The sequence below is a fragment of the Squalius cephalus genome, assembly GCF_949319135.1.
Source record: "Squalius cephalus genome assembly, chromosome: 19".
Taxonomy (NCBI): domain Eukaryota; kingdom Metazoa; phylum Chordata; class Actinopteri; order Cypriniformes; family Leuciscidae; genus Squalius; species Squalius cephalus.
Window position 1 is genome coordinate 8,895,331 of NC_137140.1, and position 24,392 is coordinate 8,919,722.

The 24,392-nt window shown below is 39.3% G+C and overlaps 1 protein-coding gene across 1 annotated transcript; it reads right to left on the minus strand.

The window, feature by feature from the left end:
* Window positions 1-20,704: 20,704 nt before the first annotated feature.
* On the minus strand, window positions 20,705-22,807 carry ndufa4b (NDUFA4 mitochondrial complex associated b). The gene is made up of 4 exons (XM_079852233.1): window positions 22,632-22,807; window positions 21,816-21,904; window positions 21,690-21,750; window positions 20,705-21,524 (listed from the first exon to the last, which is right to left on the minus strand). The coding sequence occupies exons 1-4, from the start codon at window positions 22,671-22,673 to the stop codon at window positions 21,468-21,470; spliced, it is 249 nt and encodes an 82-aa protein (XP_079708359.1). The 5' UTR covers window positions 22,674-22,807; the 3' UTR covers window positions 20,705-21,467.
* Between the last annotated feature and the right edge of the window lie 1,585 nt (window positions 22,808-24,392).

Sequence of the window (24,392 nt, forward strand, 5' to 3'; positions counted from 1 at the left end):
CTGCATTAACATGTGATGTGAATGTACGTCGAGTTTTACGGTATTGTGCGCCGTAGCACGATACTACCATATTTTAGTTTCCATGCTTATTGTGTTTCCACAACAATGTTAGTGAGTAAATCTACTGAAATGGCCACCATAACAGTGGAGTGTGATGTGTAAGATGAGAAAGCAGAGGTTAACGCCTGTTTCACACATAGGCCTACTCCGTGTGCAGTGCGGTGCAGGAGCAGCACACGCTATAGTGCTTTCACATATGCTGCATTTGCAGTGCGTAACTGATCCGCGGCTGTACCACAAGCACATACTCAGCATTTTTATTTCAAATCCAGAAGTTATCAGCAACTTTTATAAAAAAAAAAAAAAGTTTTGTCAGCATTGCGATTCTCTTTGTACACATATATACTCTTTAATAGACGTATTCACGTTTAAACACAATTTAAACAATGTATTATTCAATGGATTACTTATATATAGATTTATATTTTAAGTTGCTGAAGCAAGTGGTAAAATATCTAACCATGTACTTATATTAAAATCACATTTTAAATTAAAACTTAAAATTGACAAAAACAGCCGACTCTCATGCCTTTTCTTTTGCATTTAAATTTTAATACAATAAATCTTGCATGTCACAAAGAACTTGTTTTTCCACCTCCACGAATAAGACAAGTGTTGTTCATTATGTCGCCTTGTTGAGGTAAATTGTAAGCACCATTGGCAGGTGCTAATGGGAAATGGTGATTTAACTGTTTTTGGGCCTCCACTGCTGACCTGTATACAATGTTAAGTGAATTTATTTTATGGTTGACTTGTGGTGTTTTGACATATTGCTAAACATTGAATGAGTGTTAATATATTGTTTGCAATCTGTAGAAAACGCTTGCAGGAATGAGAAAGGTGGATACATGAAAAATGACTGAAAGGTCTATGGATGATTTTTTTTTTCCATGCACCATTTTGGATTGGATTTATCCTGGTGCTGTTGCTTGGACTCAGACTTCTCTCACGATTTCCATCAGAGACTTGGTCTATGTCTTTCATGCACATTTGGACTCAGATAAGTCATACTTTAATGTGTTTGTCTAAGGAATGTTGTCTATGGAATTAAGTGGTATTTAAACGAATGGGTAATATTTTAATACTGCTATTGTGTCCATCTGAGATTGAAACAAGCTGCTTATGATTGTCAAAGTATAGTTTTTGTTTATTTTGTACTTTTGGTTTTCAACGTTTTGTTAATTCATATGACTATTTTTGATGGGGTTTTTCATTTTCACTGTGTAATTAAGCACTATAAAATAAGTCAGATGGTTCCCTCATACTGAAGATTCTGGTGTGATTTGTAACTGACAATTTTCAATAGGTAGAACCCCTTTCTTTTGTGTAGCCCTTTACATATAGAGTGGAGGAGGTTACAATCTGTTCCCTTTCAGTCGGGCACGTTCAACATAGTCGACTGATTGTCTGATTGTGTTGACTGACCTGTCATCTTCAAGTATTGTAAGAACGAGCCAATGGACATTGGCGTGCATGAATTGCATCACACACCCCGCCCCCACGCACCAGTTGTCTTTCGTTTCGGAGCCGATCGGTTTTCATGTTGATGTCTCTGAAGAGTGTGTTGTATTACAACGAGCGAGTGTATCTGTGCTTCTTCAGGAAGTCTCTCCCGGTGCTGGTGGTTTACAGCGCGTGTCAGTGGTGGTCGTGAGCTTTCTAAGCTCTCAACTGCTGTTTTAACAGCAAAACAAATTTCTGTTTGTTTGTCTGATGGGTGGTTGAGGGCGAAGAGAGTGAGTGCTTCATTGGTACAGGCTGCACTATCCCTGTCAGTGTTGCCGCGATCATTCCCCTGTGTGCTCTGGCACTGGTGAGAACGTTTATTTCCTGAAAGAGCAACACGGGTGCGTTTGCGTCTTTTTTAAGATGTCATTCCGCCCGTGCATTTCTTTATGCGGTCGTTCCCTGTCCCCCTGTGACGGTCACAATTGTTGCATCACGTGTTTGGGCTCACAGCACGCTGAAGCAGCTTTTGTGTTAGTGTTAGTGTAGTTTGTGTTCTCATTGCGGGAACATGACTGTCTCGGTGTCGAGATCAAGACTCTCCTTCATCCACGAAGGTGGAGTCCCCATTTCCACACCCCACCCTCGGGTGCCGTGTGAGTTGGGTGATCGTAGGATAGTGATGGAGTTTCCGCCTGGTAACCATTCCCCGTGGACTCTTCACGATTCCATCACATCGATACCGATGGATTCCTTTGTTGGCCTGTCTGTAATGGATGGGCCAGAGGGTCCATTTGAGGTTCCCCAGGAGGATAGGATTGTCGTGCTGTCCTAGTGCTAATGGGAAATGGTGATTTAACTGTTTTTCTTTCATGTCTCCATCCTGCCGCGACACAGGCCCTTCCTGCGTTTTGCGTTCGAGGGTCGAGTGTATCAGTAAAAATTCCTACCCTTCGGGCTGGCCCTGTCGCCCTGCATCTTTACAAAGATCGCGGAGACGGCAATTGCTCCCATGAGAGAGCATGGTGTTCGTGTCCTCAATCATCTCGATGACTGGCTGATACTAGCTCAGTCTCTGGAACAGTTGTGCGAACACAGGGACTGTTGCTCCAACATATCAGTCAGTTGGGTCTTCGGGTCAACTGGGAAAAGAGCAAACTCACCCCCAGAGGATCTTTCTGTTCCAGAGGAACTCACCCTTCAGAGACCCTTCGTTTCTCCGGGCCGGAAAGTGCCCCTAGAACAAGTGTCCAGGTATGCTGTGGTCTTCACAGATGCCTCCAACACTGGCTGGGGTGCCACATACAACGGGACGAAGTAGAAGGGTTCTGGACAGACCACCATCTGCATTGGCATATCAATTGCCTCGAGTTGTTGGCAGTACACCTTGCTTTGAGACGCCTCAAAACACCGCTGCTCGGCAAGCATTAATCAAGCATCAATCATCAAGTCCGTACGGACAACATTGCGACCGTTGCGTGCATCAATCATCAAGGTGGTCTACACTCCTGTCGCATGTCACAACTCGCCCGCCACCTCCTTTTATGGAGTCAGAAGCATCTGAGGTCACTTCGTGCCACTCATATCCCCGGCCTGCTCAATCATGCTGCCGACGAGCTCTCACGACAGCATGTGGCCCCCGGAGAGTGGAGACTTCATCCCCAGGTGGTTCAGCTGATCTGGGTCCACTTCGGAGCCGCACAGATCGATCTGTTTGCCTCTCCCATTGCCAGTTGTTTTACTCCCTGACCAAGGGCACTCTCGGCACGGATGCACTGGCACACAACTGGCCCCGGGGCCTTCGCAAATATGCGTTTCCCCAGTGAGCCTTTTTGCACAGACACTGTGCAAGGTCAGGGAGGAAGAGGAGCAGGTCTTGCTAGTTGCCCCTCATTGGCCCAACCGGACCTGGTTCCCCGAACTCATGCTCCTCTCTTCAGCCCCTCCCTGGCCCATTCCTCTGAGAGAAGACCTTCTCTCTTAGGGACGGGGCACCATATGGCACCCGCACCCAGACCTCTGGAAACTTCATGTCTGGTCCCTGGAAGGGACGCGGAGGTTCTAGGTGATCTACCACAGTCAGCCGTAAACACCATCACTTCTGCGAGTGCACCCTCTACAAGGGATGCTTGTGCTTTGAAGTGGAACCTGTTCGTTGATTGGTGTTCTTCTCGCAGAGAAGACCCCCGAAGATGCTTGATCAGGACCGTGCTTTCTTTCCTGCAAGAGGGGTTGGAGCGAAGGCTGTCTCCCTCCACCCTCAAAGTGTTTGTTGCCTCTATTGCCGCACATCTTGATGCAGTGGATGGGAAATCCGTGGGAAAGCACAATTCCTTAGGAGAGCGAGAAGATTAAATACGCTTCGCGTCCCCTCCATACCCTCTTGGGACTTATCTCTGGTGTTGACCGCACTTCAGAGACCTCCCTTTGAGCCTCTGCAGTCAGTCGAGTTAGAAATTCTGTCATTAAAGACAGTTCTCCTGCTTGCATTGGCCTCCATCAAGAGGGTAGGGGACCTGCATGCATTTTCGGTTGACGAATCGTGCCTGGAATTCGGGCTGGCTAACTCACGTTATCCTGAGACCCCGGCCTGGATATGTGCCCAAGGTTCCTACCTCTCCCTTTCGGGACCAGGTGGAGGCAGACCCAGCCCTGGTTTTTCTCTGTCCCATCCCCTCCTTGCGGATGCTGCGCATGCCAATGTCCATTGGCTCATTTTTACAATACTTGAAGATGACAGGCTCCCTAGTGTGATCCCAATCAGTCAACACATCGACTACGTCTCTGTTCCCTCCTTCAGGGAACGAGGGTTAGATCCGTAACCATTGTTTTAATGGTTATAGCCAGTGTGGTGTAGGGTTAATGGCATTCCTGAAGGTCTTCACTCAAATATTTTGACTCAATTAACATATACCCTGTTGATCAAACAGCTCTGATTTTTGACACTGTAGTGACAACATAATGTAAAAACTTGCTTGGGTCACGGGCTGCTGTAGAAGAAGCGCAAGACTCAGGAGGTACACAAACAGATCTTTAATCTAATAATGAAAACAATAAACAAGGAGATTAACTCAAAGGAACCTGACGTTAATCAATGCAAGACAAGGGACTGACTGTACGTTCACACCGCTGCCGACTTGAGCTTCCAAAGTTACCGGAAGTCATTCATTTTCAATGGAAGCTGGCTTCTCTCAGCTGCAAGGAGCGTCAAATCCATCGGCGTCGCATTTTAAGCGACCAGAGCGTCAATCAGAAAGTTGAAAGTAGCTCAACGTTATGGTAATGAGCTATGACGCGGTTCAGCGGCAAGCAGTGGCAAAACGATCGGAATATAGACTGAATATAGACGTCCTTCACGCTGGCTGATTCCGGAGAAACATACGATGTAAACTTTCGTTCCTACCAAAACATTAGTTCCGAGAAAATGGAGGAGAAGCTGATCATCGCCGTTGCTGGGTTTCCTATCATTATCGGATTAATTGCACAGTTTAACCATCATAGAGTGAAAGTTTATCATTTGCATGTGTTTTAAAGTCCTGTCAGTTTAACAGGGTACACTCGACAGGGCATAATAAGAACGAGCAGAGAGAGAGAGAGCGCCCCGGCCACGCACGCACTCACTCACTCACTCACTCACTCACTCACTCACTCACTCACTCTTAATAATAATAATAATAATAATAATAATAATAATAGCTAATTATTATTTTATTCCCGACCAAATGTGACCAAAATGGTTATAAAAATGGTGTCATTATAAATTCTTCTATTTATAAGTTATAAAAAGTAAAACGTTTATAAAAAGTTTCTAGTGTCAATGTATTGCTTTTTTTTCTGTTTACATTTCATGGTGTGACACTTCTCTTCTCCCATGATCGAACATAGAATGCTGCTACGTCAGAGCGGCCAAAGCGTCAACAAGCTTCCCCGTACTTTTTGACAAGCGTCCTTGACAGGGCGGCCAGAGCTTCTTTGCAGCTCAAGTCAGCGGCGGTGTGAACTTACAGTAACAGAAAGCGAGGGTTTAAGTAGGAGGGAAAATATAGGAGCTGACAAGATAATTAAAGAAACGCACCTGAACTGAGGACTCAAATCAATCTGTAACCACAGAAACAAACAGGGAGAGAACAGAGGAGAACTGAACTAATTAACAGACTAGGGCTGCATTCCAGCCCACTTTTAGACACGAACATGTGAACTTCCCTAAGCACTTCCCCTCGTGGGAATCCCTGCTGCCATTTTGAAGTGCGTTCCACTTTGTGAAGTGGACAAGGGAAGATTATATGGACAGACCCTCGTTCCCTCGATTTTGACCGAGGGAGCGAGTCTACTTCATATGTACACTTCAGGCACCTATATGTCCCACAATGCAGTACGATTGTCACCACAGATCTAATCGCCACCACAACTCTATGATATATTAATTATAATTTTTTTAATTGAAAACAACCCAAATGCACTTATATACATTTGGATGCTGCATTAAACAAATTCTTAAAGGGAAATTATTTTCTTTAAATAATAAATCAACTCCATAGCTGATTCCAAGTGATCAAGGGCTTAGGATGTTCCAATTCAGCCCATTGCAGTTTCCTCCAGTAGTGTATCAATATCAACCATTTAACTCTGTTACTAAAGTTCCTCGCATGAAATAGCAGTATATAAAAAATATAAAACAAAATATATTATATGTACAGTATATTTTTTCAAATATAAGTTCATCAGTTATTAATAATATTTTGTCCCAAACTATCTTGCCCTCATTTAGTAATACATTTAGGCTAAATCTGCAACCATGGTTGTTGCCCAGCTGTTTTTTTTTTTTATTGAATTTAATTTTGATGTTTATTTACTAGCAAATAAAAAATAACAAAAATTGCAATAAACTACTAAAATACAAATATTAATGTTTAGTTTGACCTCATGCTTTGAAACATGTAAAAACATAGTAAACAAACACTTGTTTGTGGAGTGTGAGCCTCAGTTCACACCAGAACATAAGCAAAGCCCATACAGTTAAATATGATTCATAAGCCATTCAGCCAATCTGCACACCTGTCACATGTAAGGCCTGGCCTCCCCTTAGGCTCCTATGAATCCATTATAAAGCTCATAATCACAGGACACAAGGCTGCTAACCACCTACAGATAGATGTCAAACCAATCACACTCAAGATAATGACTCAATAATTTTCCTCCAGCTAAAAGATCTATAAGCTCATATTTCATACATTTTCCTTTTAAAACATAGCTTTCATTTCCGAACAGACCACCAAACAGCAATATATGAGGCCATGTACACGCACGCTTACAAATGTGATTTTCTAATGACTTTCTTGAAGCTGAGAATGACTCATGCAATTAAAAAGACAATACTTTAGAGTACATTTTAAAAAGTACATTCACACATTTTAGAGTAGGCTACATTTTCTACCATGTTATTTGAAATTATATTATTGACCGACTATTTTTGACTGTCAAAATGCCGGCAGACACAGCTACAGTGAGTTGTTCAAAATCTTTCTTTTTAGTAAACTCTGTATACACAAACAATGTTCTCAATGCTGGAGTTCATGTGTAGAGCCCCTGGTGATACTTTGAGCAAAGTTTCATGTTGTGTCGAGCCTCCTTAGTGTTTTAAAAATAGTGATTTTTGGTGCTATCATAAAAGTGCCCCATTTACTCCTATTCACAAGGCATTTTAACCTAAAACGAAAATACAGTCAAACTTAAGTGGTGTTTCCATTCTAATTATGCTTTTAAACGAAAGTTTGCCTCGGGTAGATTAATAAAAAGAGCCTAGGTTGCATTTTGGCGAGAGTTACCCTTTAATACATTTCAAATGTACTAAAATTGCAATTTCATCATTACAAATGTGTAATTACAAATAAATTTAAATACATGACATAAAGTATCAATAGCAATTACATCAAAGTGTATTTTAGTATACCAAAAATGCTAGTCAATACATTCAGCAGTACCATATTTCAAAGTTAGAAGTAATTATAAAAAACTGCATATACATGTAAAGATGTACTTAAGTCCTACTATACTTAAGAAGGTAAAAAAGGAGTTTGTTATACAGTATTACTTAGTATATCATTTAAAGGAGATTATATCCGTAATAAGTAAAAAAAATAAAGTATTTTAAAGTGTTCTTTTTTTCAGTCAATGTCATGTCAGACATCATTTTCTGAGCTGAAAAGATAGAAGAATGAGGAAGAAGATTGTTTCTGAGTGAGTGTCAAAGAAAGTAGCATCCAGTTTTCATGCTTCCAGGGCTATAACTGCCATATAGATGAATAGAAACGCTCATAGACAGGTATATTAGTCTAAAATCACATGACTTGGTAGTTTTACAGGTTTTTAAGCTGCCTTCAAGTCATGAAGGAATTATCATATTTACGAAATGAGTGCATGTGAATGGCACCATAATATCATAATTGCCAGCGGGAAACTCTTTAAGTCATGACTTAAGTTGAGGGCGTCAAATAAAGAATCATTGCGCAAGAAAATTTATACTTCTCATTAGTATTCAGAGTTTAGTACAAGGTAGGCTCAATCAACAGCATTTCATATAATGTTGATTACCACAAAAAGTAATTTTCTTTAAAATACTCAGTTTCAACAGCCATAAACAATACTCAGTGCTCATTAACCTGTATGAAGTTTTCAAATTTAACAACATTTTTTGCCATGACAACGTAATGCCTAAAACACTAAAATCATCAAATTTTACTGCTCAAATAATGTAAGTGCTTTTATAAATTATAAGCTCCAAATTTTAAATCCTGCATCTTGAATTTTAACTTTAAATGTAATTTAAATGTTTGCTTCTTTTTCTATGCTGTTGATTACACTTAACTTGAATTGAACCCAGATTCAAACGATTATTTTAATATGCATCTAAGTTGTAAAGAGTTAAGCAATTTGGTTGTATCTTGTTTAAATCCTGAACATCTCCTCTTCATTCCTTAGCTTGTCCTTATACATTTCTCTGTCTTTCCACCTGCTGTTACAGTTAATCGGATGCACCCAGTCATACATTCAAAAAAAGTCATTCAGTTAGAAAATAAAATTAAGTATATGGACATAAAGCAAAAGCTTACTCTCATCCACACTGGCATCTATCCTTTTGTAATTGCTTAAACAAGATCACCAGTCTCACCAGACACCAGACATGATATACAGTACATCTCACAAGATACTACAAAAGTCGCACACATTGAAGGGTATCACGTATCTGACATCCGCTCATGGGGCACATAACAGAAAAACTGAGCACAATGATTTCACCCACCCTCCTCTAATATTATTAACATGGTACAAATATCTTCACGCCAAAACAAGACCAACAGGCTACAGTCTTCCCTTACTGTACTCCGCTATCCTTTATATCTCTCTCCTCTCTGTGGCTGAATCCCACTGGAGCACTGCAATGGTGTCGGGTTTAGCGGCGGTATCGGTTATCAGGGATGGAGCGACATCAAAGCCGTGCTGTTAAAAGACAGAGCTGAAATCAAGAGTGGAAAAGAAGAACTTGCCTCCATCCACTCCCATTCTCAATCACAGTGCAGTAAGGGACATGACATATTCATGGAAGAGAGGCTGGAGATGATGAGCTTTCTTATTTACTTTAATATGCTATTTTGGGAAAGTTTACATTAACTTTCCAAAGTAAATGCAAACTTTCGTGAGAAAGTTTTGGGACAATCTGCCACTCACATTGACCACTAGCAAACCATAACCATCCAACAATCCGAAGCCATGTCACTCGGATACGTTACGTCACAATAGAGAAGAAAGGGTGATCGTAATGATTGTATGTTTTATGCGCATGATCGTGTATTCTGAATGTTCAGATCCAATCTGACTTCTGACCTGTAATGCTGCCTGAATCATAATCATACACTGTTCGTTCATTGGCCAGAGGAGAACTGGCACCGACTGAGCCTGGTTTCTCTCAAGGTTTTTTTTTCTCCCTTTTGTCACCTGATGTCTTCTTTGTCGTCTTTTTGGCTTTTGGCTTGCTTAGTTGGGGACACTTAATATTTAACAATATTATTGATCTGCCTGCATTAACACCATTATTGACACCCCTTTAGGATTAGCTGTGGGGGAGGGGTTAGGATTGCCCTAATGGGGGAAGGATTAGGCAATCGGGTACTGACTTCAACGAGGGGGGGTAATAATTTGGCAGAAATTTGTGCCAGAAAAGAGAAAAGAGTAAAAAAAGAGTCGAAATTCGGCACAACACAGGAACCAAAGCCACTGAAAAAGTAGGCGGGCACAGTTGCACTCTATTAGTGATGTAAGCGAGTATTAAAAGAGCATTATGACTGTCTCAGAAATGAGAATGTTGCTTTCAAGAGTAATTCTGACTGAGAAACAAAATCAGATTAGTAACGAGTAGCTGATCTTTTCCTCCATAAATCTCTGCGAATCAGATCTAATTTCAATCCTTATTCAGAAAGAGGGAAGGAGGGTGGAGGCCAGAGAGCTGCTAGGGAACTTTATTTGACCCTATTACAATAGGAAGAAATGTACCACCTACGTAATATTCATTGTCTTTTGTTTTCAAAAAAGACAAACTATATAAGATATATTAAAGCCATAGTCAGACTCATAAAATTCATTTTGACAGTGTGCAGTCTGGAAATAGATACATGCGGAACTCAATTTGTCTCTGAGGTCTTAACTGATATGCTCTTTCCCCTTATCAAATGAAGCACAAACACCCACTGTAGTCCATTAGTATCTAATGACAGAATACATTTTTAATAAAAGAGGATGCTGCTTCTATTTAGATGATACTTGTATGTCAAATACAAGCCAGTCTTTGTTCAGTGGCATGGTAATTTCCTTTGCTCCTATTTAGAGTTAAAGAATTAGGTGTCTGTCATCAGGCCTTTCTCAGGAGTATAAGGTTCAACAATTAATCAGAAAAAGAAAAGGTACAAGACAACCTCCATGGAATATCTCCAGTGAAAGTTTGTGGTGTCACTTATGAATATTGTGTTTTTGTAGGTCAGTAAGAATGGGTAAAAATACATTTATCCAGTCCAGCATGCTTAAGTTGATTTGTTATAGCAGTCTAAAATTGACACTAGAGGACTTTAACGAAAATTAAACGATGCAGAAGTAAATACATAAATGAACAACGGTCTCTCCTACATTCAATTCTATTTTTGAAATGGGTTATGTAGATTTTACATTTTTTTTAACTTTTCAACCTTCTTTTGAGGCTGCATCTGTAACAACGCTTTGGGGAACCGAGATTCATCACGGGTGGGGACACACATGAGCTTTGTGTGTACTGCTTGGGAGTGCAGAGTGCTGTGCTCCCGCCTGGCCGTGTACAATGAGGCCTGTCAGGCTCGCGTTCCCCGCAGCTCGGGTCCCGCGTCCGCTGAGGTGGCGCAGCGACTCAGATCGTGGGGCTCGCAGATGGAGCTGGTGGTGGGACATGAGACTGCTTCGGCATCTTCTCAGTCTTCAATCGCAGCTCTGATGCTCTCACTCCCTGTGCAGATGCCCACCCAGCGGCTTCTTCCGCTCGGGGTGAGAGCCCGTTGCTTGAGCTGTCTGCTTCTGAGGATGTGGATGTTCTCAGCATCGGCGTGGGGGAGGTTGAAGAAAGCTCGCCACTTCATGCCCCCGCATTCAAGGAGTTTGTAGAGGTTGTGACTCGTGCTGTGGCCAAACTTAACATCAGCTGGCCACGAGAAAAGCAAGTTGGACGAGCGCTTTCTTCAGCACAGGTCACAGCCTCAACACCGGGGTTTGCCGTTTTTTCCTGACTTACACAATGAGTTGTGTAAGTCATGGAACAGACCTTATTCCCTTTGGATGTCCAACCCCCCCAGTATTAGATCACTACAATATATTGGGTGGAAGAGGCAGCTACCTCTCCCCTGACACTGCGTCATCCCTGAAAGCCCCGGCACTGTCCACCAAACCCTGCCGAACTACTACTTCTTTGGTGGGCAGGGCTTATATGGAGGTGGGTCGGGCTGGTGCTTGCCAAGGGGGTAATCCAGCATCCGGAAAGCATACCTTCTATGGGGGCATCCATTGGCTAACAAGCCATCACCTGCTGTTAGCATTCCATTGACTCCCATTCATTTTGGCGTCACTTTGACAACGAATAACTTTACATCTGAGGCATTTAAAGACTCTATTTGTCCATTGTTTATTTCTAAAGAAACACGACAATGTATAAAAGGCTCCATTACCTTGTATCTTACGTTATGGCCCTGTAGAAGCCGTTTTTGTAAAAATATGCTAACGATTGCGTCATAACCACGCGACTCTCTGTCGCACAGTAAAGAGATTACCGTATAGACAGGAAGAGAAGCTCGCAGGCAATCGGGGGGACGTGAAGGCAAAATGACAAAATAATTAATCAGAATACTTACCAAAAGTTTCTCCTGCTCCTAGCTCATGGACAGCTCCTACTCACACTCTCCGTCTCTGCAAGTTTCGGAAGGGAATGATTCAGATTTCTCTTGGCACAGCTACTAGAAGACAGACGGGTTGCTCACGTCACATCTACGTCGTCAAGCTCAGTTTGAGGCTGCGCAGTACGCTCAGCCATCAGGAAGAGAGTGCTTCTAATTGTCTTCACTGGTCTCCGTCGAAGTCTATGGGGTCGCTGTGTCCATTTATTTTACTGTCTATGGTGCTTGCCTGCATACTATGGCGGTTATGCAGGCATACCAGGCCGACCGATTAAAAAGTATTGACAGCGATGAGGGGTCCACCCCTGACGATATCCCGTAACTGCGTAGGGCTAATGAAATTATTTTTCCTAAATGGTAGTTATCTAAAGATATTCTTTAAAGAAAGGGCATAAGTCAGGACAAAAAGTCCCTAGGTATGAGGTCTTTTGGAATCTGAGGTGCTTTTGAACCTCTTGAGTGATAATTCTGTAATTATTTGCCAGTTTTCATGGTGTGAGTGTGTGCATGTGTAAGTGGTTAAGAGAAAGTTTAGGAGTGTGCACACTGTGTGATTTATTATAGTATTTCTTCAGGAAGGCAGAACAAATCAGGGGTCAGACAGTAAGTGCATGTAAAGCGTGTGTGTACTGTGCATTATTCTTTTCATGTCTCCTAGTTCATCAGGTGACCTCTTCATGTTCTACTTTTTCCTTTGAATACTTTACTTTCTCTGTGACTATATAGATAGGGAAACAGCAAGGGGCAGAGTGAATCCATATGACAAGAAACTCATACAGTATTTCCTTAAGAGAAACACTACAGTGACCCCAAAAACTATTTGTACACTTAAAGGGATAATCCTGTATTTAATTACTCACACTCATATTGTTCCAAACCATAAGACTTTTGTTAATCTTCGAAAAACACAAATTAAGATATTTTTAATATTCCATACTCCATATGAATCGAGTGGTTTAATTCTGTCTTCGGAAGAGACACGAGCGCTCTATGTAAGTACATTGATACTTTTTTATTTTTGGTTGCAAGGTTTAATGGAGGGTCAGAAAACTAAATATTGCTGAGTACATGAAAAATCAACAACAACGATGGTTTTTCTGCATTAAATAGTTGTCTTGAGAAGTCACACAGCATTTAACTAGCTGACGCAAGTCTTTTTTACTAGACTGCATTAAAAAGAATATTCATGTGTTCAATACAAGCTCAGGCGACAGCAATTTTAGTTTACTGTTAAAAATGGACCATGTGGATGTCAGTGGGAGAGCATACGACTATTATGTTCATATTATGTTCTTTCTATTTAAAAAAAAAAAAAGTGCCAATGACGCGAGTTTGGGAAGGGACATACAGTAAATGCTGCTAGTGGCACAGAAATCACATACTGCGCCTTTAAATAATACGGCTCATCTCAAGTCTTCAGGCAGTCACAATGTTCTATTTAAAATAATCCAGCTGGCTTTGGAACTGATCACCCTTAAAGGTGCATAAATCTTATTCTCTGTCATTTTTGTGTTTCATGCCTGTGGGTTTCTAAGATGAATGCCTGCCATTGTCCAATGTTTGGAGACTGTTGCTTTTTCAAAGGTGTAAATTTGTGATAAATTGTTACTGCTGATCTTGGGTGCATTGTGTGTGTGTGTGTGTTCATGGAACACACTCTGGTTCATGGAGTATTCTGTTTATAAATTTGCAGAATTGTGAAAATGTGCATAATGATACCTAAAGATAATTAACACACTTCATAGATATCATACATTATACTTTATACAACAGCTCATTCTACCATGACATAACAAACATTCACACTAGTCGAAAACAGTAGGTACTGGTAGCTTACACCAAATTTCAACTTTTATATATTTTGTCTACATATCATTTGGCTGTTTTTTTTTTTTTTTTTTTTTTTTTTTGTTGTTGTGTGTATAGTGTGTATATATATATATATATATATATATATATAACCGGACACTCTGCAAATGAGTGTATATTTAATTTAAGAGTGACATTTAAACACTGTTATTATGACCAGTGCACGTGAGTGTTTTGAAAACATATAAAACCATAATTTACAGACAATGCATTATGAAATTGTTTAATTATGGTTTGTGATGCAGCTTCTGTCATAGCCAATGCAGGTGACTCTCCATTAGCCTACACTGTGCCATGTTTACGAAACAATCTGCACTAAGATGCTCCGAACAAACATATAATCCTTCAATGTAATCAGTTGTCAAAACTAGAGATATTCTAAATATATATTTAAAACAGTAGCTAAACTCGCGAAAAAGAAAGCTTCAAACCCAGAAGTTTCCAAGCAGCACAGCGGTAATTACTTTATGAACTTCTTCACTTATAAGCATGATAATATCAGGGACAAAATTATAACTATGCAACCGTCTACTACAGTATCGCATCAGGGAGTGCACTATAGTCTCCCTGAGGAAAAATTTTATTAATTTATTGCTATAGGAGAGGAAGAATTTTGCAAACTCGTTAATTCAACTAAATCGACAACATGTATGTTAGACCCTATACCGACTAAGCTACTGAAAGAGATGCTCCCAGAGGTCATAGATCCTCTTCTTAACATCATTAATTCGTCTTTGTCTCTAGGATACGTACCAAAAACCTTTAAGCTGGCTATGATTAAACCGCTTGTTAAAAAAACTTGATCCTACAGAAATAGTCAATTACAGGCCGATCTCGAATCTACCTTTTCTGTCAAAGATACTAGAAAAGGCGGTATCCTCACAACTCTGTTCCTTTTTAGAAAGAAATGATATCTGCGAGGATTTTCACACCTGATATCTACGAGACAGCTCTCGTTATAGTCACAAATGATTTGCTCTTATCATCCGATCGTGGTTGTATCTCTCTATTAGTGTTACTTGATCTTAGTGCTGCATTTGACACCATTGACCACAACATTCTTTTAAATAGACTAGAAAACTATGTTGGCATTAGTAGAATTGCATTAGCATGGTTTAAATCATACATATCTGACCGTTATCAGTTTGTAGCAGTAAATAAAGAGATGTCTTATCGATCACAAGTTCAGTATGTACCACAAGGCTCAGTACTAGGACCGCTGCTGTTCACTCTGTACATGCTACCCTTAGGAGATATCATTAGGAAACATGGAATTAGCTTTCACTGTTATGCTGACGATACTCAGCTGTATATTTCTTCAAAACCTAACGAAACTTACCAATTCACAAAATTAACGGAATGCATAGCTGATATAAAAAATTGGATGACTAGTAATTTCCTACTTCTAAATTCTAATTATTGGACAAAAAACTTCCACACGTAATAACCTAGAATACTGTCTAACACTTGATGGCTGCTCTGTTAAGTCTTCGTCGTCGGTTAGGAACCTGGGTGTGCTCGTTGATACCAATCTTTCATTTGAAAGTCATGTGTCTAGTATCTGTAAAACTGCATTTTTCCATCTTAAAAATATATCTAAATTACGCCATATGCTCTCATTGACAAATGCGGAACAATTAGTTAATGCGTTCATGACCTCAAGGCTAGATGATTGTAATGCTATTATGGGTGGTTGCCCTGCATACTTAATAAACAAACTACAGCTAGTTCAAAACGCAGCAGCTCGAGTTCTTACCAGAACCAGGAAGTATGACCATATTAGCCCGGTTCTGTCAACACTACATTGGCTGCCTATTAAACATTGCATAAATTTTAAAATATTGCTGATTACTTACAAAGCACTAAATGGTTTAGCTCCGCAGTACTTGAGTGAGCTCTTAACGCATTATAGTCCTTCACGTTTATTGCGATCTCAAAATTTCGGCCAGTTGATAATACCTAGAATATCAAAATCGACTGCTGGCGGTAGATCCTTTTCCTATTTAGCACCAAAACTTTGGAACAGTCTTCCTAACATTGTCCGGGAAGCAGACACACTCTGTCAGTTCAAAGCTAGACTAAAAACACATATCTTTGACCTAGCATACACATAACACATTATAGACTTCTATAATTCAATGTTAGGCTGCATAGATTAGGTCAGCCGGAACCGGGAACACATCCCATAAATCCTGATATACTCGTTACATCATAAGAAGAACGGCATCTACGCTAATTTTAGTGTCTTTGTTTATCCCGAGGTTTTTCCGCAGCCTGCCGGATCCAGGCCGTATCCAGATCTGACAAAGGACCTTTGCCTGAACCCGATGACAACGCAGTGCCAATTAGTCTCTCCCTATGGAGGATCCCTTTACCACTCTACAGATAAAACGTTGTCGGGAAAATTCGTTTTGCGTACCTACCCCGAAGTGATAAAATAAAATAAAATTCTGTATCAAAATTTATAAGGAAAGACCAGTACTTTGTTTAGGCTTGGTTTGTAGGGAATTACAAACATGCGCACATATATAAACGCACATAACTATAGAACCAATTCTTAATGCGCATGTGAATGCCATCATCATTTCTCACAGGTTTGCGTTTAAAGTCTGTGTAGAGAGAATGGTGTCATCTTAGCGGCCCCTAATTTAATAACAAATGATCGTTGCGAGACGGAAGCGAATCAATCAAAACTAACTTTAGCTGGAAAATAACTTTATTAAAGAACCGCTATAAAGCCAAAACAATTTCTGTTATCTTAAATCAGGGTTCACCAATCTCGGTCCTGGAGGGCCGCTGTCCTGCAGAGTTTAGCTCCAACCAGCTCCAACACACCTGTTTGAAAGTTTCTAGTATGCCTAGTGAGACCTTGATTAGCTGGTTCAGGTGTGTTTAATTGGGGTTGGAGCTAAACTCTGTAGGACAGCGGCCCTCCAGGACCGAGATTGGTGAACCCTGCCTTAAATTATACGTTTATCTCTATAAAGCTGCTTTGAAACAATCTCCATTGTTAAAAGCGCTATATAAATGAAGATGACTTGACTTGTCCTGAATTCTGAATCCCTCGCCAGATTATTACCACTTAAAGTTAAACCATCCACTTGTTCTTGTCACTGAGATCCTTCTAAAGTCTGTACTGTAGATGTAAACAAGCTGTTTTAACGAATTGAAAGTTCTTTTACTTTTATATTTGTTCTGTTGTCAGGAGTATGTCAAAAAACTGAAAGGGCATTTGTATCCTGGGATGGGCAGTTTCGGTCCTGGAGTGCAGCTGTCCTGCAGAGTTTGGCTCCAACCCTGATAAATAAATAAAAACTCCACTGCCTGTAGCCTTAGTAATCCTGAAGACATTGATTAGCTTGTTCAGGTGTGTTTGATTAGGGTTGGAGTTAAACTCTGCAGGACAGTGACACTCCAGGACCGACTTTGTCCATTCCTGAATAAAGTTGGCATGAAATGGATGAAGTAGTGATAGTCTTTGTTCCTTATTGTGGCGTATATCTGAGTGAAACGGCTTCTCAAACAAGAAAAAAATGTAGGGCGGGACTTAATTTTGTCCATCGAGATTGATTGGATCTAATTAATTGATTGTTTGCTAATTCTGTGGTTACATGTGAGTGACAGGCTGTCCCGTCCTCGTGTCAGTAGAGATGAGAAGAGAAGAGATGAGATGAGATGAGATGAGATGAGATGAGATTTGTGAAACAGATTTGAGGGGAATTGATTTAATTTTGTATCTCTGGAAAATTGTGATATATGTCAAATGTATTATGTTGAATATCAAAGTTTTTTGAGTCTATATTTTGTAAATGAGGGATTTGTGGAGTAAAATTTATGGTTTCTGTTTAGAAGTAAAAAGTCTAAATTTGACCCTTGGGGTAAGATGACCCCAAGCCCCATTTACATTTTGTGCTATAACAACTAAATTAGCAAATGTTTCCATTTATTTCCTATAATAACACATTGGCTGATGCATTTTCATCTAGCACACGCTAAACTTAGGCTATATCTAAATATGTTGTAGATTAAAAGTAAATCCACATTGTTCTTAAAGGGGGGATTTTTCCTCATGTTACCCTATGTGACAAAAGAAGTAGATCAGAATTCACAGTAAACAGTAGGCAAAAATTACGCAGATGACCTACTACCGGGAAGATTCGGAAGTGTGAATATGATGGACACTTTCTATCCACGTAAGAGGATTTAAGAATGGACACAACAGATGCTGGTAGATCACATGATAATGACAACATGGCGATTGGCGAATGTAGTAGCCTAGGCCTATGTAATGCTCATACTACACACATTCATACTATATCGCTGCAAGAGGGAGGGAAAGTTATTTTGATGGGGCATATGAATTTTTTAAAACAATGATGCACACAGATAAATCATAAATACTGCAATATTCCATAACAAATTTTAACTGTCAATTTTAGTGACTTTAAAGTCACCCACTTGAGATCACAGCAATAGATCCAACGATCCAATAAAATTTTGATGGGCAAAATCAAGTCCCTCCCCAATTTTATTAGATTTTTTTCTTGTTTGAGAAGCCATTTCAGATGTACGTCCCAAAGAAAATAATATTGAAACTTCCGTTTCATGCCGACTTTAAACAACTGAAAGTCAATATAGGTCTATGGTGCGATAATTGAGGAAGTCAAATGTATTTGCCTGTGACACATCACTTTTGGAGCTTGGTTAAATAAATGCTTTGTTCATAATGAAGAGGACATTTTAAGCCTTGAAACATGCAGGATGTTTTAATGGTACAAAGACATTTTATATGTCAAAGGATCCAGGAAAATTAGGAAAAAAACATGACCTGTTTAAAGAGTGCAGCAAGGGTCATGCAAATCCACCAGCTAGTTAGTAAGAATTTCGGGGGCTATCCTTTTGGGAAATATCCTTTTAACACATTACCTCATGCTTAGTGAAGCTTGAAGTAACAAAATATTTGCGATTGAAAGCTTATACCATCTGCAATGAACCCCGTACATAAACAAATCCTTCCTGGCCATGTTTTTCCTTCAATAAAGAGCTCAGGACATAATCCCAGCTGTTAGACCTCCGTCCCACACAATATTGGTTTCACATTTTTATCATCAGCTCACTGACCAACTCCCTACAGGAGCAGAATGGGGATGTGGTGAAATCTTAGAGCCTTTACAACGGATGAAAACTGGTTCTTTATCCAAACAAGCCTAGAATCTAGTATGGAAAAATATCACCCAAGTCAACTGAAAGAAAATAAGGACTACGAAACCTTCAGGATCATCCCAAAAAACATTATAGTTCTGATCAATATGAACAGATTGCTTTAATAAACGTATGGCTACTTGTGGATTAAGTTTATAAAGAACTATTTGTTCATCTCAGTAATTGCAATTTCCTGTCATCACCTACTGGAAACACTTTCCAACCTCACAGAAACCCACTGACAAGTTCCCACACCCACTTATAAACCTATTCTACAGAGCCTCTTGGGTAATAGATCTGTTTTGAGAGCGTCATGTCTGTTTTCATGGCCAAGATTAAGACCCATTTCTGTCATGTTAGCAGCTTCTAATAGGAAAGATCAGGACTTCGCTCAGCTCAAAGAGAAGAATGTTCGGGGAGCTCTTTTATGAGCTCTTTATGTTATTAACAATGGAGAGAAACTTAATAGAGTAAGTTTACACTGCCAGACTCTTTCAAGCAAGAAACGCATGTAATAATACACCCCAGGGTTCGTAAGCAAAATACAACTTTGCATAGAAAACATTAATCATTTGTTTAGTTTGATAGTTTACATGTAAGCTAGATTTAATGCAACAACAAAAAAAACTTTTAAACTTAAAAGCCATCGAATTATAGGCTAATAGCCTCACTGAAAAAAATCATATTAAAACATTTTACATGTTTAAACAAACAAATTTAACATTATAACATTATTATAACCGCTTCAATTTTGTATATTTATGTATTTTCAAACAAATTAAATACATAAAGTAAACTTACATAATATCGCCCCCTTTCAGAATAAAGTAGTATTGCAAAGTGGTATTCCACATTCGATCTTTAACTAAATGACAGGAGGCAATCCAACATGATAGATAGATAGATAGATAGATAGATAGATAGATAGATAGATAGATAGATAGATAGATAGATAGATAGATAGATAGATAGATAGATAGCCTATTAAACAGTGGATGGGCCCCATTGACTTCCATAGTATGGAAAATAAATATTATTGAAGTGACGTCCCATCAGTTTGGTTACTGACATTCTTCAAAATATCTTCTTTTGTGTTCAGCAGAGGAATGACATTAATACAGGTTTGGAACAACTCGCGGGTGAGTAAATGATGACAGAATTGTCATTTTTGGGTGTACTATCTCTTTAAGTCTGACCAAACGACCAAAGTTGTTTTTGAGCAAATGGCGCCATCTATTGTAAGGCAAAATACCCTCTGTCAGAGTAACAGTGTGTTGAATTTCCATGCTTTATGAGGACTTTCCATACACATAATGACTTTTATAGCCTACTGTACAAACTGTAATGACGTGACGGGTCATTGTTTTGTCCAAATGCCTTAATAATAATAAAACAACAAATATATAACATCCAAAGTATGTAAGGTAGTACAACTTGATCTCTTTTACTGAATCCAAAAGGTTTTAATTATATTTTACTACATATAAAGGTATTTTAAAGATTTTGAAGTGTCAAAAGGTCATTCAGTAAAACCGATATAGTAAATATTTAATATTTAAATATTTAAAAATATTTTTTTACATTTCCCCTTTTCTCCTTTCCCTGTGCAATGTTTTACTTGAATATGTTGGAGTGTTTAGAGTAGTCCAATAAATGATTACATTTATGAGATCAGTGATAATTTTATTTAATATTTCTTCTGTGGTACACACTATATACTATCTCAACATCAATGTCAAATCAGTTTTTAACTTTCAAATCAGTGGTTAAACCGAATGACTTTTTTGGTGACATTTTTTCCATCTTGTAAAAAATGACAAAAAACAGTGTTAATTGCTTGTACAAACCACAAAATCTTATTGTTAACACCTAGGTAAACTAAAAAGAAAATGGTTTCAAATATAGTTATATCTCCATTCTATTTTTTTACACTTTTAAAGACCTTATTCGTCAATGACCCATATTCCATGCCCTAACCCTACAAATCACAGAAAACTTTCTGCATTTTTACAGTTATAAAAGCATAAAAAAGCATAATTCTGTATAAAATGTCCCCACAAGGACAAGGATTTTCAGATATTGCCATCTCTGTGGGGACATTTTTCCCCATACCTGAACCACACACACACACACAACACTTCTTTTATTGCTGTCTGTCTTGTTTATTTGGATAACAGGAGGATAACTATAGATGATATTGTTACAGGTTTGATGATGCATTTCCTTTGAGGTGTCAATATGTGTATCTGTAAAGAAAATATTGTTTCTGACTAAAGATATACATTCAGATATTATAGCTTATGTGTATGTGCTCACTTTCCTTTCTTTAAAGATTTGTTTATGGTGATTCACATTCTAGCATCTGATGTCATGTTGAATAGGCCGGGGCTGGAAGTGCAGCGTTTACCACACCCAGCTGATTCACTTTGCTCAGAAGTCAGGCCTGTCCTTCTCCAGTTTAGAGTAGTCCATGTTGACAGCGAAGAGCTGTGGGAGGTGAAAATTGGTTAATATTAAATATTAATACACTAAGTAACAGAAAAGTACAGAATATTACCACCATGAGACTATTTGGCTATAATAGCTAAATATACAAAGCTGCATTATCAGAAATGGGCAAAAAAAAGTGGTCTACGTAAATGTTGCTTTCACCTTGTACTGGTCATTTGGCCCCAGCTTATTCCATGGCTCTGGGTTGTTCTTGCGATCCCATCTGTTGACAGATTTCAGTCAGTTCTCCATATGTTTGATAAGGTACTGAATGAAAAGGTTACTCACGAGCAGTCAGGGTTCTTTAGAGCGAGGCGGCCCAGGTATAGCATAGACATGGTCGCTCCACCACCGATGAAAATAAAGAGAGGAATCAACTTCAAAGAGAGAAAGAATTATAAATGAATTACTAAAAAATGACTAAACTGCTCAAAATACAGCTGAACAACCAATAACCTGTTTATTACGCCGCCTATAGATGTCAACCCTGTTATCATCATATATATTAGACCTGAAACATAATTTGATGTAATAGAATATAATGTGTTTTTTTTTTATATTCAAAAAACAAAATGTTGCCGATCAACCACATTAGAATTCCTTCACACAGGCAAATGTATGTTCTGTTCTAATATTTTATGCTTAAGTCTTGTAAGTCTCGATAGGAAGCTGTTATGCTAAATGAATAAAAGAGGCAAAGCTTATTTAACCTCAATGCCCTTGACAGCTGCTGAACAGCCATATATGACAGATATATGCAGGCATATATCTAGGCTACAGCAGGCATACGTGCTCAGACACTGTTGTTATATGGGGAATTCACGAGCACGCGGTATAAATACATTTGGGAAATGCCAATACCCTCTCCATCACAGAATGGCCAGAATTTCTAATCACTGTGACGTGACATCCCCTATGTGGCCGTTAAGTTTATTGAAACCTTATCAAACAGCCTATAAAATAAAGTGCATCATCCCTCGAGCAGAGGATGTATTAGCAAACGCGCAACGCCTGAAATGATTCAGAGACATGATTGGAGAGAATAAATGAATCCTCATCATTAACAGACACGAGCATCATCAGTATGAAATCTGAAATACTTACAGCCGGGTGGCTTTTCAGTTGTTTCAGTACGGTATTCAGCATGTCAAACTCCAAACATACGTCTATACAGAGCAGGATTTGAAAGGCGTTCGTCGTACACTCAACTGTGTAGGAGAATGAGCGGAGTGTCAAGGGATGCCTGATATAAATGCGCTGTAGAAGAGCTGTGCATCTTTTCTGGCGACAGCCGACAGAGGGCGCCCGCGGGTTAGACATTCATTCCTCCATTGAGTCTTTTTTCTTTTCTTTTCTTTTTTTTTATTGCAATAACAATAGGGGAATACAGAGATATGCAAAACACTTGAGTCTATACAAATTCACAACTCTGCATCTTGCATCAGAAAATCAATCATAAAACTAATACATCAATTATCCTTTTCAACAATTGAGATGTCTTAACAGCTTTACGATTGTTCTGTATTGAAGTCAGAGAACCTCCATTGAGTCTCATTCACACCTCGGGCCAGAGATATTCGTCCTTATAAAAAATCAAATAGGTTTGGCACTGTCGTTGTCAGACAAAATGATCGAGGTCTATTACATGCTGGTAAATAAAAGTCAATTATTTGGCTAAGAGCTCTGTAGCCTAATAGCCTACATTTAGTTTCTTTGAATCCTCTATCATCTGAAATTCTAGTAACTGATTGTTTTAAAACATCAATGCCCAGTTTCACAGACAAGGCTTCAGCCCAGTCCCACACTAAAATGCATGTTTAAGCGGTTTGAACTTAAACTATTAAAATATGTCAGGGCCATTGTTTTGTCTCAAGATGCACACAGTAATGTTTTTTTCAAAGGCATGTATATAAAAGTCACTTAAACCTAATTTCCTAATTTAAAGGGTTAGTTCACCCAAAAATGTTAATTCTTTCCATTTACTCACCCTCATGCCGTTTCAAGCCCAATAAGACTTTCGTTCATCTTCGTAACACAAATTAAGATATTTTTAATGAAATGAGAGCTTTATGTCAAAGAGATCGTAAAACTATAATCCATATGTGTTGAGCGGTTTATTCCAAATTTTCTGAAGAGACACGATCACTTTATGTGATGAACAGATTGAATTTAGGCTTTTATTCACATATAAACATTTCATCAACACACACATCCGTTGTGGTAACGGAAGCTCAAGCATGTTTGCTTGATGCGCGAGAACCAATGAGGTTCATTCTCGTGTTACGCAGCATGTTTGAGCTTCTGCAAGAACCAATGAGGTTCATTCTCGTGTTACGCAACATGTTTGAGCTTCTGCGAGAACCAGTGAGGTTCATTCTCGTGTTATGCAGCATGTTTGAGCTTCTGCAAGAACCAGTGAGGTTCATTCTCGTGTTACGCAACATGTTTGAGCTTCTTCGAGAACCAGTGAGGATCATTCTCGTGTTATGCAGCATGTTTGAGCTTCTGCAAGAACCAATGAGGTTCATTCTCGTGTTATGCAGCATGTTTGAGCTTCAGCGAGAACCAATGAGGTTCATTCTCGTGTTATGCAGCACGTTTGAGCTTCTGCAAGAACCAATGAGGTTCATTCTCGTGTTACGCAACATGTTTGAGCTTCTGCGAGAACCAGTGAGGTTCATTCTCGTGTTATGCAGCATGTTTGAGCTTCTGCGAGAACCAGTGAGGTTCATTCTCGTGTTATGCAGCATGTTTGAGCTTCTGCAAGAACCAATGAGGTTCATTCTCATGTTACGCAGGTTCAGTTGAGCTTCTGTTTATGTTCGCTGGTCAATGTTTATGTGAATAAAAGCCTAAATTAAATCT